The sequence below is a fragment of the Ascaphus truei genome, chromosome 3 (genome assembly GCF_040206685.1).
Source record: "Ascaphus truei isolate aAscTru1 chromosome 3, aAscTru1.hap1, whole genome shotgun sequence".
Lineage (NCBI taxonomy): Eukaryota > Metazoa > Chordata > Amphibia > Anura > Ascaphidae > Ascaphus > Ascaphus truei.
In genome coordinates, this window is record NC_134485.1 from 91,394,566 (window position 1) to 91,415,201 (window position 20,636).

At 39.6% G+C, this 20,636-nt stretch overlaps 1 protein-coding gene across 3 annotated transcripts in view; it reads left to right on the forward strand.

The window, feature by feature from the left end:
• The window catches only part of PUDP (pseudouridine 5'-phosphatase), a 297,527-nt gene that overhangs the window by 204,977 nt on the left and 71,914 nt on the right, over nt 1–20,636 (forward strand). For all 3 annotated transcript variants that reach the window (XM_075594567.1, XM_075594565.1, XM_075594566.1), the window contains one exon: nt 3,668–3,897. In XM_075594567.1, the coding sequence (XP_075450682.1) occupies nt 3,668–3,897 (230 nt within the window). The remainder of the gene's footprint in view (nt 1–3,667; nt 3,898–20,636) is intronic.

Here is a 20,636-nt window from a genome sequence, read left to right on the forward strand (position 1 = left end):
CAGTAGATGACGTCACATAATATTCTCATTTTTAATAAAGTCCTCCAATGAAGGCTTAACCTGTGTGTCACTTCTCTGGAATGTGCCAGTAATCCTTCATGAACATTTAGTTTCCTTTGAGGCTGACGGGGTGTTCTTTGGTAGCATTTATGACCTTCTAAACAATACAGTGATAACCCCCCCTCCCCTCCCCAATTAAGTCCTCTTTGAAGACCAGCACAGACACAGGATATGTCTTGACCTGTCATAAACCCAATATATTGTATTTTTAAACTGAAACTGTTGCACCATTAACCCCTAAGCACCAGATTGATTAAAATACATAATATCTCATGATGTTTTCATGACAGATGGAAGGGAAGTAAGAAATAATTATGCCACTGTATAAAGCATTGTAAGACCACACCGTGTATATGGAGTACGGTTTTGGGCCCCACTCCATGAAAAAACATTACAGGTATACCCCGCTTTAAGGACACTCACTTTAAGTACACTCGCGAGTAAGTACATTTTTCTCAATAGGCAAACAGCAGCTCACGCATGCGCCTGTCAGCACGTCCTGAACAGCAATACTGGCTCCCTACCTGTACCGAAGCTGTGCACAAGCAGGGAGACTATAGAGCCTGTTACACATGCGTTATTTACATCAGTTATGCACATATATGACAATTGCAGTACAGTACATGCATCGATAAGTGGGAAAAAGGGAGTGCTTCACTTTAAGTACATTTTCACTTTACATACATGCTCCGGTCCCATTGCGTACGTTAATGCGGGGTATGCCTGTATAGAACAAGTAAAAGTATAGAGAAGAGCCACCAAATTAATAAAGGAGATGGAAAATCTAATTTATGAGGAGAAGCTAACTAGACTAGATTTGTTTACATTAGAAAAGAGGCATCTAAGAGGGGATATGATAACTGTATACAAATATATTCTGAGTCAATTTAAGATGCTTTCAAAATAATTATTCATCCAAGGACCCTTCAAATGACACAGTTGGAGGAATGGATATTTCACCAGCAACAAAGGAAAGGTTCTTTACAGTAAGGGCACTTAACATTTGAACTTCATTACCCATGGAGACTTTGATTGCAGATACAATAGATAACTCCAAAAAAAGTTGGACTTCTTGTTTTTGAAAGGAAGTATATACAGAGATATATACCAAATTAGTAAACATGGGAAGAATGTTGATCCAGGGATAAATCTGATTGCCATTGGTGGAGTTTGAGAATTATTTTGGATAATGTTTCACTGTGGGTTTTTGTTTGCCTTCCTCTGGGTCAAAATACTGCAAATATAAATATAGGATAAGTATCTGTCGTCTAAGTTTAAGTATTGATGTACAGTACAGAATGTAACCTTATGGCCATGTGTATGGAATGATGGAATAAACAAAGTACTTAAAGAAATACATTTAGTACAACCGTACATTGTGCACCAATAACAGATCCCTCAGATCTCTGAGCATCTAACATTCTCAAAAATATACTTACTGTAGTTGTACATGTCTTTAAATGGATTCACATACAGTAAGCATGTTCTGTGACTTCGAAGGTGAGACAGCAATGCAAGGAAGATTAACAAAATGATCGGCAGAGCAGAAATTGATTAAAAAAAAGAATTATGTGATAGGACAGGAAGGCTGCTCCAGCCTTTATCCCTGACAGAAGATGCACATGTACTAAAACATTATTCGGATTGTAAAATATGTGGAATTTAACTTAAAGGATTTGTGGGTTGACTTATTGGCTATTTGTTTTATTTTTTTAATCTTCTGGATTAACAGTAGGAGAACTAATCATTTATTCATAAATGCCAGGCTTGTGTAGTCAAGCAATTTTTAAATCGAACTGTTATTATTTATATTGCCAGCGAACAGCTCAATTCACCACATGTGACATATCGTAACAAAATGTGCCAAAAGCAATAAGGTGTTAAACTACTATGCAGTATATCTAGACCAAATGTAACTAAATACGTTATTGTACAAAGGACAATGGACCGCAACTGCTGCCTCTTAAGTTCAATGCTCAATTTAATGTATGCTGTAAAAAAGTTGTTTTAGATGTTTTACTCATCATTTTCAATATTTCTCCCTTTTTTAGCATAAGTAATCTGACTATTTATCTAAAAACACACATATATATATATATGTAGGGTAACGTCACCTTAAGGCAGAAGCTAATGTTAAATCATGTTTTCGCCCGTAAAGAGCATTGCGATAACTACAGTATGATAGCCATTAGTGATAAACACTTGTACATGATATGCAAATTAGATATTACAATAAAAGCGCATATCACAAATGTGCATCCAGGTTAAATTGGAGACGTTACGTTACATTAGTTTGGTCATATCAAAACTTGGCGTTACTCACATCCAGACCCTGAAATAGGGTTTCTACAGGATCTTGATATCTTGATGGGTGTAATGACACATTTAGACATGCGGTATCTACAGTAACATAGTGTTAGACTATTTCCAGCTTCACTCTCTTTTCTCAAATTAATTTAAACATGTATTTCAGGGTATGGATCAGGGTAGCGCCAAGACATACAGGTGCGCCGACGATTATTCTAAAACTTGCCTTAAACTTGCCTTGGAAAATCTGGGGCTATCACCAACAAGACCCAGGTACATGTTGGGTACATGCTGCAACATTTCAGTGACATTTCTGCAGAGACTAATGGCCTATCGGATTAACACAGCAGGGGTCCCTGGCAGTCCCATTCAGTTTAAATGGGACTGCCAAGGACCCCGCTGTTAATGTGATGGGCCATTAGTCTGTCTGCATGTACCTGGGTCTTGTTGGTGATTGCCCCAGATTTGTTTTAGAATACTCGTTGGCACTACAGTACTTTACGTCATATTACTGGCACATAATGCACTGTAATGCTACAATAACGTGACGTTATGCCTATGCTAATTATATATAGAACGGCTGTTGTTTTTACATGTAATCAGCTTTGAGCATATGCGTTCACCTCAGGGAAATTAACTTCCATGCCTGTTTCAGGAAATTATATGTTTTGAGCCTGGATTTAATAGAGCTTTGTGAATCTTGCATTTAGTGAGTAGTCCACTAATTGAGGACTAATGTTATGTAAATCATAAACTGCAGTATTGAATTGGCATATGTGAATAAAATTTGAGAAACATCAAGCTGTAAACCATGTATATATAGTACAGTAATGTGTGTGTGTGTGTGTGTGTGTGTGTGTGTGTGTGTGTGTGTGTGTGTGTGTGTGTGTGTGTGTGTATTCACCTACCCATAGTGTATGGTGTGTATAATTAATATATAGGGTTTGTATTTATATAGTATAACTATGCAGTATATAATATCTATTTACTCATCTCAATGGTTTAACTATTGAGGTTTTCACTAAAGTCAATTTGTCATGTCTAAATTTGCTATGATTGAAAATGTAAAACATGAAACTACAGGAATATGTGTTATATATTTTAGTGTTTTTTTTAAATACAAATTAAAGGTTATACTGTATACATTTTTTTTTAGAAAACAAATCTATTCATATACTTTGGGATACTCTTAAGAAGAAATATCAGTTATGTTTGTCAATAACCTATCAATTGTACTGAGGGCATCCTTTATCCTGTAATGTGCTGTATTTCTTATTTATTGTCTCTTTTTCTGTCACAGGGGTTGAGAAGTTAATCTACCATCTATACAAACACAACATCCCGATAGCCGTTGCCACCAGCTCAGCAAGAGTGACATTTGAAATGAAAACAAATAGGCACAAAGACTTCTTTAATTTGTTCCATCATATTGTATTAGGAGATGACCCGGACGTGAAAAATGGCAAGCCTCAGCCTGATGCTTTTCTTGTGTGTGCAAAGAGGTTTTATCCCCCTCAAAGCCCAGAAAAGGTAAGTGTGAGCAATTCTGTTTTGAATTGTTTGACAACATTGGCATATCAAAAATGACAGTCACACATCACTTAGTACATAGAAAAAGAAACTTGATATCATACATTTATATACTGTATTCTTAACAGTGTCTGATATCATTTTTTTCATGCTGTTTGTGCCTTTTATGTAGCACCTTGGTCACATGCTTACCAATAGAAAGCTTCAGTGTAATTTCCCAATGACATTGCCGCTTCCTATTGCCAAGCAGAGCGTGGCTGACACCGGCATTCATGTTGTTCTCCCAAAATAGAATACTTCCCAATTAATTGGTAAAAAATAAACATACCTGTATGTTCAAAAAAGTTTGAGCAGCAAGGATTGCAGCTTTAAGTGTACAGATGTAGCCATACTAATTGCCTCAGGAACCATGGCTGAAAAAGCAGAAAGCCAAGACTGCGGAGACAGTGCCATCAGCGATATTGCTGTGGGAGTCAACGATTCGGGATTGGACCACCCTCCCCCACAACCACCATTGTGTTCCCATTCCAGAGACGGGGCAGCCACTGTCCTGTTCCTGCTGCTTGCCTTGGTGCCGAAGACATTGAGTCAGGCTACATGTGTTACAGTTCCTGTGCTACTGTTCTTGTCCTTTAAAAGTTATTACAGTTTAGAATGAACAAAGGTTGGCATATTTTCTAATCATGCAAAATACTGTATGTCTCATTACTTTAATTGATATAGATCAGAATTTGTCAATTTTGAGATAGAACTTTGTTTTTTTCAAAACCTTGAAATTCTGTGCAGCTATATGGCAACAGATTGACATTTGGAAAATAGAAAAAAAAGCTGAGAAGACAATCGGAGCACTCTTTCAAGCCTCCGAAACTCCAATTGTACATTAAAAATGTTAATAATTTATGAATTGATGTAAGAAATTGAATATGATTCTACCCCACAGGGTTGCAGCCCGGGTTAAACCTCAACCAACAATTTAAAGGTGATGTCACCCCCTCAAACTGGATACATAATGAAAATTTACATAAACACATAACACAAACATATGTGCAATTTAAAAACATTAAATGTCTCCAGCAGTCTATCTTTTCACATTTAAAGCACCTATCAAGTGGTCACAAATATTGTCCACACAATATGCCACTTGTCCACACAGGAGGACTGTCAGCTTGACAGATCATAAAAGTAAGATGATATCTTTCACAAGAGGAGTATACTTATCCAAACTTTGCTCGTCGCTAGGTTTAGCCATCCGTTTCCAAGAAGGACTCCTGATGTATTACAGCATTGCACCTCTCATTTCTGCTACCTTTACTGTCCTTCGCACAGAATTGCAGAGCATAGTTAGTCAGTATTATTGTTGGAGTGTTCTACGCCCGGTGGCTTGGTGCTGTTGATTTGATAACATGTGAACTAGTGTTTGCTGCTGGATCTTAACAACACGCGTTTTGCCTCCCTTTGGAGCCCGGAAGAAGCTCAGTTTCCTGAAAGGCGCATTTGCAAGAACCAGTAGCAAACACTAATACTCGTTGTCGCTAGTTGAAAAGAAGTACCAGAAATAATCATTGTGGAAAGGACTTTCCTAGACACTATTCTAAGGACAAGACATGCTTGCAAAGAATTGCAGAATTTCCACAAGCACTGTAATAGCCAAATCTAATTTTTGGGCCCCTGGAGAGCAAAAGGGAAACCAAGTGTGTTTAAGCAAATGAAAAAAGTGTGTGACACAAGTGTTCTCAAATCTACCGCACCAAGATACCAGGAGTAACACGCTACGGCAATGTTACTGACTGTGATGGTAAGAGGTAACTGGCCTTCATTAATATAGGTGGAGCCCAGCTGGCTGCCCCGAAACCGTATGGCAAGGGCTGAGTGTGTCAGCTCTTGGATGTAATATTGTGCCTTACCATGCTGCCCTTTAATTCTGTTCCCCTTACACTGTCCCCCATAGGGTTATAAGCTAGGAACCGTGTGTGGGGGGTTAACTATTTAAGCCCAGTGGGCCAGTTAAGGCATTTTATGTTTTATTCCCTTTGACTCATGGTTCCGTAGCTGCCTGTGCAAGCTTATAAGTGGGTTGCCTTGTTTGTATGGCCCCTTATGAGAAGTAGCAGGGTAGAGACTTCTGGAACATTAGGGAAAAAGGGGATATTTGGGGGTAAACAGGGTTAACCTGTATTGCCTACCAGCACGGTATTAGAACTGGGTCTAGGAGGCTTGTCTGCTAACACAGGTTTTAGAAACCCACTCGCAGATCCCAGTTTTATAGTGTCAGCTCTAGGGATCAAACGTTACTGTATTCGGTGTAGGGGCTGGTGTCCAAGAACAGGTTTTAGAGCCCAGTTCAAAGACTCCATGTTTTTGGTGCTACAGTATCTCTAGGGATCAAGTTTCAGTATTGCTGTGTTTTAAAACTACAATGACTTGTGTGTTTCTCCTGTGAGGAAAAAACAGTTTGGTGACAAAAGGCAGCCAATGGTAGATTAGCATAGCAAAAGAAATGAAGATTTGTGGCACATGGTGAGGGAGAAGGGCTGTGAACAGGATATCTGGAGCAGAAAGCCTTTGTTTCAGTTAAGACAGCGGAGCCATGGAAACGGTTGTTGGATTTCAAACTCATAGGCTCGATTTCCATTAGCAAGTTTTGAATTTTCCTCTCCTATCATTGAATGCACAACCACAATCCATGCTCTAATTGGCTGCCAGCCCCCAAAACCACACTGTATTAGATAGGCAGCAACAAGAGCAGTGTAGCAGTTCTCTCTCTTTTCTGTTGGAGATTTGAAGGAACAAGTATATTTGTGGATAAAAAGATACGTGAAAATAAAAAAAAATTCACGTATCTTTGTATCCACAAATATTTGTTATTATCACTTATGTGTAATATATTCATCACAAGTCACTTAATATTCTAATATATATATAATTATTGGGGATTATAAAATTTATTAAGTCACTTTCCGTAATAGGAATTTATATATTATTGAAATAAGACATGAACAAGATTGGTATATATATTTATTACTTGTATTGACATGTATTCAACACAAAAAGATTTCTTTACATAATCACATTTAATTCACATTTAAAACACTTTATTCATATAAACACATTGATATCATTTTAGATTATAAATCTAATTATAAATAACAGTGATTTGATCTATATTGTATGATACGATCTTGACAGTTTGCGACACCTGTGACTTCAGATACAAAGTATCAGTCTCTTTTAGTCTTTTCTTTCTTATCTGCAAATATATAAGATACATAAATTAGATATACTATATATGATATAATTAATTTAAAGTATCAAACATTGGTAAATATACCAATAGATTGTATTGTATGTCTTTATTTATATAGCACCATTAATGTACATAGCGCTTCATCATTTATTATATTCACTCTTCACTCCGGTATCTCTTCCTTTATTATCCTTTCGTTAAATAAGCAAAACAACTTCTTCTGCAACTATATAATGGTTACAGGAATTTCAATAATGCCCGGAATTTGACTGCTTTAGCCTATAATATCATTTATAGTCACTAGCAATTTATTGGTCATTTATATCAAATAATTTTTAGGATTTTTATTTAAACTCATATTTGTTGATCCATCATTTTTAGTTGCTATAACATTTGTTGTATATTCCATCAAATTGGTGACTCATAGATTAACAATATATTTTTACAACACTCTAGTACAGTTTGATTTAGATATCAGAGGCGCGGTCTTTTGTTTGTGTGGATATATATATATATATATATATATATATATATATATATCTTCATTAAAATTATTGTGGAATACATAAATAAATAAATACTTATAACCAAATGTGGTTTTGCGTTGTGACCGATCCCTTAAATTTAAATGTGTTAAAAGACCTGGTCTACCATGACATTGACTAACTACGCTACGCAATTTTGTGCCAAGGACAGTAAAGGTAGCAGAAATAAGAGGTACAAAAATGTAATACATCGGGGGTCCTACTTGAATGAATAGATAAACCTAGAGGTGAACAAAGAACGAATAAATATACAGCACTCCGTTTGTGAATCATTTTACTTTTATGATCTATCAAGCTGACAGTCCTCCTGCCTGGATAAGTAGCATATTGTGAGGACACTATTTGTGACCACTTGATAGGTGCTTTCAATGCGACAAGATGGACTGCTGGAGACATTTAATGTTTTTTAACTGCACATATGTTTGTGTTATGTTTTTTTATGTCAATTTTTTTTTTTTTTTTTAACTTGTCATTTTTATTGGTTTTACAAGTATGTTACAGCCATAATACATTGCCGGATCAAAATTGTGGCATGCATTTTCAAGATCTGATCTGTATAACGACTGTGGTACATTCAATTACAGTGGCATTTTGACCGTGAATATTAAAAATAATAAATAACTAAAGAGAAAAAGGGATGGTAGGGAGGAGGAGGGGATGGGGGGGAGGGGTGGGGGGGAATGCCGGACTGCCACGATACCATACCGAGTCTTCGGGGTCGTTCTGCTATCAATAATTGCCTAGGATGTAACTATTCTCCGCTGGATCCTGTGGGTTTTGTATGTGATTGAGCCTTTCCGGAACTCCTGTCTGTTACTGCATTATAGGAGAACGCATTTTAATATTATCAAAGCAATATTGTGGATCTTACTACCCCTGGGATGTCTGTCTGTGCCAACCATGGTGACCAGACTTTTAGAAAATTATCGCCAGAGTCGTTAACTTGTTAACTTCTCCATCTGGCAGACAAACCAAATTTTGTTTCGAATCTTGGAAATTGAAGGAATTTCACGTTGCTTCCATATCGCTGCGATCTCGCACCTCGCTGCTGTTGCAAAGTGAGCAATAAGTTTAAGGTCTGCTTTTGAGATTCCCCTATGGGCTCTACCCAATAAGAAGAGCCCTGGGTCGAATGGAATTTTGAGGCCCAAAATCCTCTCAAGCCAATCTCTGATTGTATGCCATAACGGGGCCAGTCGAGGGCAGGACCACAGCATATGTAACAGATCCGCCGGTTCTCCGCATTGTCGAGGGCACAGTGGGGAGATCCCTTTGGAAAATTTCGATAATTTGAGTGGGGTCAGATACCACCTCATCAGGACTTTATATGCGTTCTCCTTCAATGTTGTACATATTGAGCTCTTGGCAGCTGCCGTTGCTATCTGAGTCCATGAATCTTCATCTATAGTCTCACCGAGATCTGCTTCCCATTTTAACATGTATCCTAATTTTTGCGTGATTTTGGCAGCTGAACCGACCACTTCTCTATACAACTGCGATGTGAGTCCCTTAGTTGTTGTCTCTTTGAGACAGAGCTTTTCAAATATTGTCAATGGGGGATGTGGGCTAGTTTTGTTATAAAATGCTCTGATCTGGAGGTACCTAAAAAATTGGGAGTGCGGGATCTTTTTATCTGTTCTAATTTGGTCAAATGTTATAATTTTGTCTCCTTCGTCCAGATCTTTAAGTCTTGAGATATGATTGTGTTTCCATATTATAAAGTTTGCACTATCTAAACCTGGAGCAAAGTGTGGATTCCCCCATAGGGGCGTCATCAATGTATTTTTGGTGGTAAGGCCACATTTGAGTTTTACAGTATCCCAGATTGCTAGTGAATTGGTCATTGAGGATAGCGGCTGTTGTATAGCTTTTAATCTCGCTATTTTTGGGGTCCACATCAGGTGGCTCAGCTCCAATGGGGAGCAGGCCGTGCTCTCGACTGCTACCCACCTTTTCGAATCGGGGTTTATCTGCCATTGAGAGATTTGACATAATTGGGCCGCTCTGTAGTATGATACCAAGCAAGGTACTGCCAGGCCACCTTCTGTCGGTTGTTTCAGTAATGTTTGTTTGTTAATTCGTGCCTTCTTACCCCCCCCCATATAAATTTGGATAAGGTGGCCTGTAACTTGCTAATTTCTGTCATATTCAGGGGGACTGGGAGTGTTTGGAAAAGGTACAAAATGCGTGGGAGTAGATTCATCTTTATACTGTCTATTTTGCCTATCCATGATATATAAAATTTTGACCAGCGCCTTAAATCTTCTCTCAGGGTTCGAATGAGCTTGGGGTAGTTAGCTTTGTATAATTCCCGGTAAGTACGGGGAATAAAGACCCCTAGATATTTGATCGCTTTTTTTTGCCACCGGAAGTTAAAATTAAGTGATATAAGCTTTTCTTCAGCTTTCGGGATCGTGATGTTTAAGGCCTCTGATTTCGTTTGGTTGATCTTGAACCCATATATTTTGTTAAATTTGTCCAGCAAGCTGAAGAGATTGGGGAGAGAGGTGAGGGGCTTGGACAAAATCATAAGGACATCGTCCGCATATAGGGCCATTTTGTGAATTTGAGTTTCGATTTCAATCCCTGAAATATCCGGGTTATCCCTTACTTGGGCCGCGAGGGGCTCCATACACATGGCAAAGAGCAGGGGGGATAAGGAGCAACCCTGTCTTGTTCCACTTCTGATCTTGAAGGGATCCGAGGGGAACCCTTGGTGAATAACTCTAGCTGTTGGGCCTGCGTAGAGTGCCATTATGGCTGTGATTAAGTGACTATCGAATCCAAATGCTCCAAGCGTATCTTTCAAATATGCCCAGTCGATCCTATCAAACGCCTTTTCGGCATCTAGACTTAACACCATAACTTTTACTTTGTTGGAATTGACTATTTCTAACAGATCGATGATTCGTCGGATGTTATCGGCCGCTTGTCTATCTTTAACAAAGCCGACCTGATCTGGGTGTATTAGTCTAGGTAGGTTCTGACTTAAACGGTTGGCAATTAATTTAGCATATATTTTGATATCTGTATTGATGAGTGAGATGGGCCTATAACTCTTAAAATCTAGGGGATCTTTTCCTGGTTTATGGATTATTGATATCGACGCTTGGAGCATATGTTCGGGGAAGGGGCTGCCCGCCAGAACTGTGTTGAATACTTTGAGCAAGTAGGGGGCTAATATTTCACTATATTTTTTATAATATAAGCCTGAAAAGCCGTCTGGCCCTGGTGCCTTTGACGCCTTCAGGTTACTAATGACTAGGGAAATCTCTTCTAAAGTAAAATCTCTGCCCAAGACCTCTCTCTCCTCTGCCGTCAGTTTCGTTAGGTTAGAGTTGGCGAGAAAATTTCCCCATGCTCTATCTGTTTGAGGATTATGCGCTATTTTATCTCCATTATAGAGATTTTCGTAGTACATTTTGAATTCTTCTACAATGACTTTAGGGTTACCTGAAATTACGCCTGATTTATTCCTAATAGCTTGGATGTTATAGTTTGGCGTTTTGTATATTAATTTGTTCGCAAGCATAGTATCTGGCTTGTTCGCTTTATCAAAAAACATCCTCTTTGACCAATTCAATGAAGTGTCAGCCTGGGAGGTTAACAACAGATTGAGCTCGATTTTTACATCTTTCAGTTTTTTAAGGATACTGGGGTTGTTGGTTTGTTTATGATCATCTGAAAGCTGCTTTAATTTAGATTGTAATAATCTGATCTTGGCCGTTCTTATTTTTTTCTTTCTGGAGGCTAAGCCAATGAGGACCCCTCTCAGGGTCGCCTTATGGGCCTCCCATAGGGAAAGCTGAGAGTCCACCGAGCCTGTGTTGTTCTCAAAATATTGCTTTATTTCTTCTAATATGTGGGGAGATTTAGGCTACGGGGTCCCCGGTGGTGAACCACGTAAGCATACATTAACATGGTGGGTGTCAACAGGAGGGAGGGTAGACTCTAGGGTATGCATCACTGTCTCTCTCTTCCGGTTGTCTCGATCTGTTTGCGCCCAATATATAACTAGTATAATAATATGTGGACATGAGGATGTCACTATCCTATGCCTCTCTCCTAGATCTATTGGTGAATCTATCTGGTGAGGTACCCTCTCCCCCCCCTAACCCTCTCGTAGATTACCTAACCACCCCCCAACCCCTCCCCCCCACCCCCTCCAACCCCCAAGAAATAACAATGCGATCACTTAGATTATGAACTCGTCAGTGTCCACATCCCCGCAGAGGACAGCGGGAGTCCCCCCTCGTTCTCTGGGGCCGGCCCCCGCCGCGCACCCCTGCGCCGGTGTCATTCTGCGTCGTTGGGCACAGCTCTTTGCAGGGCGGGGGTAGCGGGGCGCGCAGACGGGAGAAGGAGGCAAGGGGCGGCCACGTTACTTGTGGTGGTAGGTCCCGCCAATCGGGCTCTGCGCCGGGAGCGGAGGGAGCCATCCACGTCTGTTCCGCTCCGTGCTGTAGTGCTGACAGGAACACCAAAATGGCCGCCGTATGTTGTGCTGTGTAGAGTTGTCCCACGAGGACACCAAGATGGCCGCCGCTCTGAGCCAGAAGATTGAAGAACCCAACTTTATTGTTAACTTTCGCGAACAAACGCACAGTCCGGTGGTGTTGCCCTTTTAAGGCTTAATTGGTCTTTGACGGACATCAATTAAGGGACTTATCCTGCGATTTGCTGCGCTGGCGTGTCACTCTGTTCCAGCCCGGCTCAGGGGAGGACGCTTCTGCATCGTTCAGGTCAGTGATTTTTTCTTTTGGCCCAGCTTCAGCAGGAACCGGTCTTGGTCTTCTGGGTTACGCAGGGTATGTGCTGTGCCATTCTTTAGGACCAGGAGACCGAAGGGAAAGACCCAATGATACCTAATGCCCTTGTCTCTCAGGAGCCTGGTAACCGGGGTAAGAGTCTTACGTTTGAGCATGGTGGTTGGCGAAAGGTCCTGAAAAATCAGGAGCTTGATCCCCTCAAACACCACAGAGCCCGTGGCTCTAGCAATTTGGCACACTGCCTCCTTTATTCTGAAGAAATGCAGGCGTGCAATAATGTCCCTTGGGGGGTCATTTGGCTGAGGTTTTGACCTGAGGGCCCGATGACACCTATCTAGGTGAAGATCTGCCTCTGGCCTATCTGGGAACAGGCTCGTCAGCCATTTTGTAATGAACTTCTCAGGGTCTGCAATTTCTTCAGGGACCCCCCTCACCCTGATGTTATTCCGGCGGTCCCGGTTCTCCGCGTCTTCTTGTTTATTGGCAAGTTCATTAATTTGTGCCTGTAGGTTGGATGTAGTTTTCTCGTTTTTGCGGACTGATTTTATGGTAGCATCCAGCCGCGTTTCTATCTCGTCCGTTCTGGCGCCAATTCCGTTAATGTCCCTGCGGAGGTCAGAGAGTTCTGTGTGCATATATGCTTTAAGTTCATTACAGAATTCTCTCATGATTTTTCGGGTCATCGCCTCTGTGTTCCGGGGTTCCGATCGTTCCTCCATATTTAAATCCTCATCCGACTCTGATCCTACACGTGGCGGTGAGGGTCCCGCTCTCTCTGTGCGCACCGGATCAGACTTATTGAAATAAGTCGTGAGTACGGCCGTGGCTTTGCCCGATTTTGGTTTGGTTTGCATCTCCCTAGTTTCCGATTTGTAGATATCTACTTTTTAAAGTGTTTCCACTGTTTTTTTTGCGCTTTATTAGCTGTTAATATGTCGAAGGGGAAGGAGCTCTCCACTCACGCATCCATTCCCTTAGCCTTCGCGCATGCGCCCTCTTTTTATGTCAATTTGCATTATGTATCCGGTTTGAGCGGGTAACGTAACTTTAACATTTTTTGTTGAGGGTTTAACCGGAGCTGCATCCCTTTTGTGGTACAATTTTATTCAATTTTTTATATGGATTAATACATTATTAAAATTTTTAACGTATACTTGGAGTTTCAGGAGGTTTATGAGCGTGTTACGATTGTCTTCTCAGCTTTTCTCTCCTTTCAATGTTTTTCCTTGCAAAGCAGAGCACTGCCCCATTTCTTATAGAGGGGGTTATTTTAAACACCTTGATACTTATCTGTAGTGGGCTCTGTAATGATCAGGGTATGAGGGGTTAATGGGATCTGTGTATATGTTGATCTGCATTCCCCTGCTTCATCAGAATTATCCCAGGTCTGAGATATATTTCCCCAGCAGTCTGTGTTATATTACTATGTGTGTATAAATCATGTTGGGAGGGAAAGGGTTAACCATATTGTGTATATGTGGATCTGCATTTCCCCGCTTCAGCCAAATTGTCCCAGGTCTTAGATGTATTTCCCCAGCAGTACTGTGTGTTATTGTATATATCCTGTTATCATGATATGGATATCAGGGGTTAATGGGATCTGTGTATATGTTGTTCTGCATTCCCCCACTTCAGCAGAATGAATTGCTATGTTATGTATTAACATGGAGAGAGGGGTTAACTGTGTATTTGTCATAATGTAAACCCCATAGAACCATACAGTATCTCTGTATGTGTTTGTGCAACAAGGCTGAAATTTGGATATGCTTTCCTATGCAAAGAAAACAGGTTGCATACATATTGTTAATCTGATTGAATATATGGGAAATATAGTTATGAGTTATCGCTGTTTTGACTATAACTTTGGATAGGTTTGGAAGCTTGCCAAATGGCCCCTTTGATATGTAATTGTACAATCAAAGGAGGCTACTTGAAAGGCTTTGTCGTGGAGAAGTTCCTCAGAGGTGAGAAAAAACTTGAGGTACATCACTGGAGGTGACTCGCCTCATTGAATGTGCAGACCAGGTCTCACAACTAGGTGATAACCATTTCACCTGTCAAAAGTGACACCCTACATGCAAGACCCCTGGCCAATAAACATTTTTGCTAGACAGGATGGCAACGAAGGCATCAGGTCATACTTTTTATAAATGGGCTGGCCAAGTAGCTACAGGGGAGGGTTGTATTAATGAGGGGCTGGGTATACCCGGCTTCTTGCGTTACCTGGCAACCTGTGATTGGGAGAAGGTAATTGTTCACCAATAACTGAACTGCCATGTTAGGAATGGGGGGCCTGTATCTATATAGTTGCTTGCACCCCTTATTCCTGTGTTGCTTGTTGCTTGTCGTACTTGTTGTGACCTATAACAAATAAGGAGCTGCTATTCGGCTTAATATCTCCTTGTCCAACCCCAGTAAGTGTAAATATTTCTGTAATGTTATTTGCTTGATGTATTCTCTGTTCTGCTCATAGGAAATAAACTCATTCAGTTTACTATATCCTAGTCTTCTTCAATCTGGCCCAGTTATTAGATATATTGTCTGTTCTCTCGTGACGGGCTCCACATCCTGTTTTTGAACAGTAGATTGTTGTAACATTAAATACTAATTATATACATTTTTAACATGTACACTTTATCAATTTCAGTGGTAGGTACAGATGCCGACCCTACCTCAGTATTTGGGTAGTCTAAACCAGAGCTGCTCAACTCCAGTTCTCAAGACCCCCTCAACAGGTCAGGTTTTCAGGATACGACTGAGCCACTGACTGAACCACCTGTGCTGAAGCAGGGCTATCCTGAAAACCTGACCTATTGAGGACTGGAGTTGAGCACCCTTGGTCTGAACAATAATGTGCCTTAGAACTAAGGCCCATATTGAATATTCTGAGGAGCGGTAAATTAGTTACCTGTTTGGGACATAAGAGAGGAAAAGAAAGGTGCTAAACACATGTAGGAAATGAAATATTACTTCTACTGATAAAGCATGCAAATATTAAAGGTCTTCAAACATCATTACATTCATTTAAGCATGAACTATTTTTTCTGATTTTCCTATATTGTTAGGTTTGGTACAAAGTAATTTAGCAAAACATAGAATTTCTGTCAACCTCTCTCAGAAACAAAAAGATTGGCTGCTTCATTGCTGCTATTCATGCTTCATTAGATCCCTAGAGTATTGCCCAGAGCCCAGTGCTTTTTGTACTGGCATGCTTTTGCCTAACTTGTTCTCAGCTCAACTCACAGAAATGTTCTCAACCTACCAGACTTCCGCTACGGGGGCAGCTACTGGTCTCTTTCTTTTACAGCAAGATTCTCTATTATTTAACCTGTTGATCTTCACACTACATTTATAACTCTGCCTTAACAACAGATTTGTGCTCTCTGAAGCATTCTTTTATCAATTTCTATAAGCACACAGTAAAACAGCATGCATTGTATATCAGTACTGTACAATTTGTTATCAAGCTTTCAGGTCAAAATATGAAAAGCTAACAAACATTACCTAAGAATCTGAATTTTCAAAAAATATTACAATGGTAGAAATGTTACATTGAAGAGTATTTAATTAAATGTCTAATATATGTTGCTAAGAGAGACGGCATCCTCAGGAGACTTGTACCTTCCCAGAGTATTGTAAGAAAAGGGATAAAAATAAAAACACGGTTTCTTTTGGATTAAGGCCCTTATTTACTAGGTAGTGCTATGCCTTAGGACACCTCCCACTGCAGGAAGACGCCTTGTTGCTCAGCAAAGGGGCACATGTATCAAGTGCTTGTATGGGTTATCGCACCAGTTCCAGTGGTGACTTGAATGGGAGCTAATGCTGGAACAGGTGTGAACCGATATCGGCACTCTGCAAGTGCCACAAAGTATCTTATGACATACTGTAGCACGTCTTAGTAAATATAGCCCTAAAAACATTTTGCAGCAGAATATTGCAACATTATCTCAGCATAGCGCATCAGAGGGGACAATAAATTCTGCTACACATGGAAATGAGAATGCAAAAAGATGTTGACCAAGGTCACATAAGTCCCTTTTTAGCACGCACGCATGGTGCAACAATAATGAATAGTAGGGAGGATATAGTAATCCTTAGAGGAGCCTAACTAATGCCAGTCACCCACAAAAGGCAGGGCTATATGGCGACAGGACGTCTAATCTGTTAAAATGAAAATAATAAATGTTTATTAGGATATCAATACGCCGAAACAAGTGAAAAGTATGTATACGTGAATTAAAACTTAGAATAAAATATTCCCCAAGCTGGGAGGTGCTAGTGCGGTTAGTGATAGTGTTGGCTAGTAATGACAGGGTTAAATGCACAGCGAACCAAACGCTCTTGTCACACTCTAATGTAGCCCTCCATAAATCACTATAAAGTAGCTGGATGGTAAATGGTGTCATACAATAAAGTTGCAAAATGTATCACGCCATCATTGGCTCAGTAATGATAGGACAAATAGGCAATAGTAAGCAGTGAATGTGTAACATCCATATAAATCACACCATCAACCACAGACAGCGGCTCAGTGTAATATTAACACACTAAAGTAGCAGGCTGAGTACACAATAATACAACTATGTTGCAAATAGTACCCAGGGATCACAGAAAGTGAGTACCAGAGACAGGCTATGAGTAGCCGTGAATAATACAAACGTATCTGTTACCTTTGCTGCTGTGAGGATGTGGACGCTGCAACCGCTGACTAACATCAGACCTCATGCGGACGCCACCGACGTGACGTCACAGCACCCAACGATCGTTTTGTGTCGTGAGACACTTCTCCCCCCACCCCCCCCCCCCCCGAAGAAGAAACGCGTCCGTTTACTTGCCAGCACTATCACTAACCGCACAAGCACCTCCCAGCTTGGGGAATATTTTATTCTAAGTTTTAATTCACTTTTACATACTTTTCACTTGTTTCGGCGTATTGATATCCTAATAAACATTTATTATTTTCATTTTAACAGGTTAGATGTCCTGTCGCCATATAGCCCTGCCTTTTGTGGGTGACTGGCATCAGTTAGGCTCCTCTAAGGATTACTATATCCTCCCTACTAGTCATTATTGTTGCACCATGAGTGCGTGCTAAAAAGGGACTTTTGTGACCTTGGTCAACATCTTTTTGCATTCTATGTTTATTTTCCCTATGCACCTGCTGGTGCTTACTTTAGATTATTTGTGTGGTGTTGAGCGTTATCATCACCTTTATTTGTTCTGTATCTTGGGGCTATGTGTTACACATGGAAATGAAACAGCTGTGTAAATGTGACCATATGAAACTTTTGTGGAAATAATAAAGATGAAAAATTGGATATTACATTATATATCACAATGTATATTTGATATATATTATTATAGACTTATGTAGAAACTATTTTTAATGCAGCTGCGGTTCAAAACTAAAAAAACTATAAATCAAAATAAAAAAGAGACTGGAAACATATCGTCCACATAATTAAAACACCCTTTTGTTACTATTATTTTCAAATGTGTTATATACTATGATTTCTCAGTCCTATTCTACTGTATATTATTATTTTATCTTAAGATTAAGATCATGATAATAATATACGATCACTCCTATTATTTTGGATGATGCTTCCGGTAAAACAATGATTTTCCTATTTCTCCTGTTAATGATATATATATATATATATATATATATATATATATATATATATATATATATATATATATATATATATATATATATATATATATTATTGTGTGTGTGTGTGTTCAGTACTAGTTATGATAAAATCATGTATATCCATTAGTTCTAGTTTAGTGGCTCCAGCTCTTTTTCTTCAGAAAATACATTTTGTTGATTGTAATGATACATCAGGATGAGGTGAAAAAGCAATGGGAATCCCGATCATTAGCCATGACTTTTCTGTACCACTAATGTGTTCAGCAAGGAGAGGGAAGGGCCTGTAGCTCAAGGAAATATAGTTCATTTACAGTTTTTTTTTTTGTGTGTAACCAACATACCACTATGGTGATATTACAAGAGACACCTGTAGATCACACAGAACCGTTGACTATGAAGTCTCTGTGGTCATTTATCAATCCCTATCACAAAAAAAAGTGCAAACAAATATTGTCACATTTATTTGAAAAGCAAAATCCAATCAATGGGATTTCTGTCATTGATTAAAAAAATAACTTTTTTAATGCAACAGTCCTGCAAGTAAACAACACGATTATCTAAATTGCATACAAAAAAGTGCTTCAACCTAAAAAAACTGTGTGCTAAGTGTGCCTACTGCACTAGTAATTGCAATGAATGTGCATATAAGGAATAATATTAACTACTAATAAAGTGAAAATATAAATATAGTGATGATTCCCTAGAGTGGTACAGTATAAAACTATTTATAGGAATGGCAGCCAAGGGGAAATGATATACAAGTTTTCCCAAACTTGTTACAACAACTGATACACAACAAAGCAGATCCCCGGCACAAAATGATAATATTTTACCAGTCCCAAGAGTCCATGAAATAGTCCATAGCCATACAAGGAAAAACGTATCCTGGCATGTCCTTTCAGAGGTGATTCTCCTATGATTTCAAACAAAATCATTGCACAGTAATCACTGTCAGCAGAAAAAACTCCCATACGGTTTTGAAATGCCTACTTACAGCATGCACAGTGGTTAAGTGCACTGGATGTAATCAGTGCTATAACCTTTGGTCGTTTGGCTGAAACCATGAATCCCATGTAGTTCACACCATTGATCCTCAATGTAGTCCCATATGCTGTGTGTATATATATATATATAAGAATCCCTTGCTGCAGTGGAAGTGCTGTATGCTGGGTGATAATGGTGAAAGGTGGGGTTGCAGACCTGCCTAAGACATGCAGATGAGCATACAGTTGTATTTGCATATTTGCTTCCCTGTGGAGGGTTTTTGTCACTTTTTTTACTCACCATAACTTAACTCAGTATTATGGTATAGCCTATCCCATAGCCTCTTTGCATACCCAGTTAATCAACCCCACACTGATGAGACCCATTAAGGTCGAAACAGCTGTCTGTGGGTGGTTTTCTGGGTATGGACCTTAACCCTGGCTGTGCTCAAAGCTGTGACCATGCAGCAAGCTTAAGCCTATAGGGAACCATGTTAAAAATGTTTTTTGAGGCAAAAAGTGGCACTGTGTGCTCATTTGCATGTCATTTCCCATGTGTGTGTGTGTGTATATATATGTGTGTGTGTGTGTGTGTGTGTGTGTGTGTATATATATATATATATATATATATATATATATATATATATATATATATATATATATATATATATATATATATAAACAAAACACAAAAAAGCGCAAGCTCCATAGCACGTAACTGTGTACAAATAGGGTGAATTTATTTAAAGGAAAGTGTCCCTAGGAGATACACTTATAGGATGCTAAAATCTACAGGAGCGGGGGGGGGGGGGGGTCCGACAATGATACGGTGCTCCTGATGTGGCTGTTTGCAACTCCTGCCACGAGTCCTGCAGCGTTTCAGCATCTCCAATGCTCAGAATACTTCCACTGCTGGAAGGGAAGGCGGATCAGCTGAAGAGAGTATCAGGGAACTCAGGACCTCCTCCCACACGTCCGTCTAAGATAACGTCACCACTTCTCTACGCGTTTCGTCACGTTGCGTGACTTCCTCAGGAGTTCTACAGATAGGTAAAACCCATCCTCATTGCTTCATTTTTGCATAGCCAGTATAACCAACTCCACACTGATGAGACCCATTAAGATTGATACGGCTGTCTGTCGGTGGGTTTACTGGCTATGCATCTTAACCCTGGCTGTGCTCAAAGCTGTGACCATGCAGCAAGCTTAAGCCTATAGGGAACATGTTAAAAATGGTTTTGAAACAAAAGGTGGCACTGTGGGCTCATTTGCATGTAATTTCCCAGAATCCCTTGCTGCAGTGGAAGTGCTGTGTGCTGGATGATAATGGTGAAAGTCGGGGTTGCAGACCTGTCTAAGACATGCAAATGAGCATACAGTAATATTTCCATTTGCTATATGCTTTGCTTTGGAGGGTTTTTGTCACTTTTTTTTACCCTTTTACCCTTCACTTTTTTTTTATATATATTTATATAGATAGATAGATATAGATATTTCTTTTATTTATGAAATCTACAATACGGTGTGCAATGCCCTTTT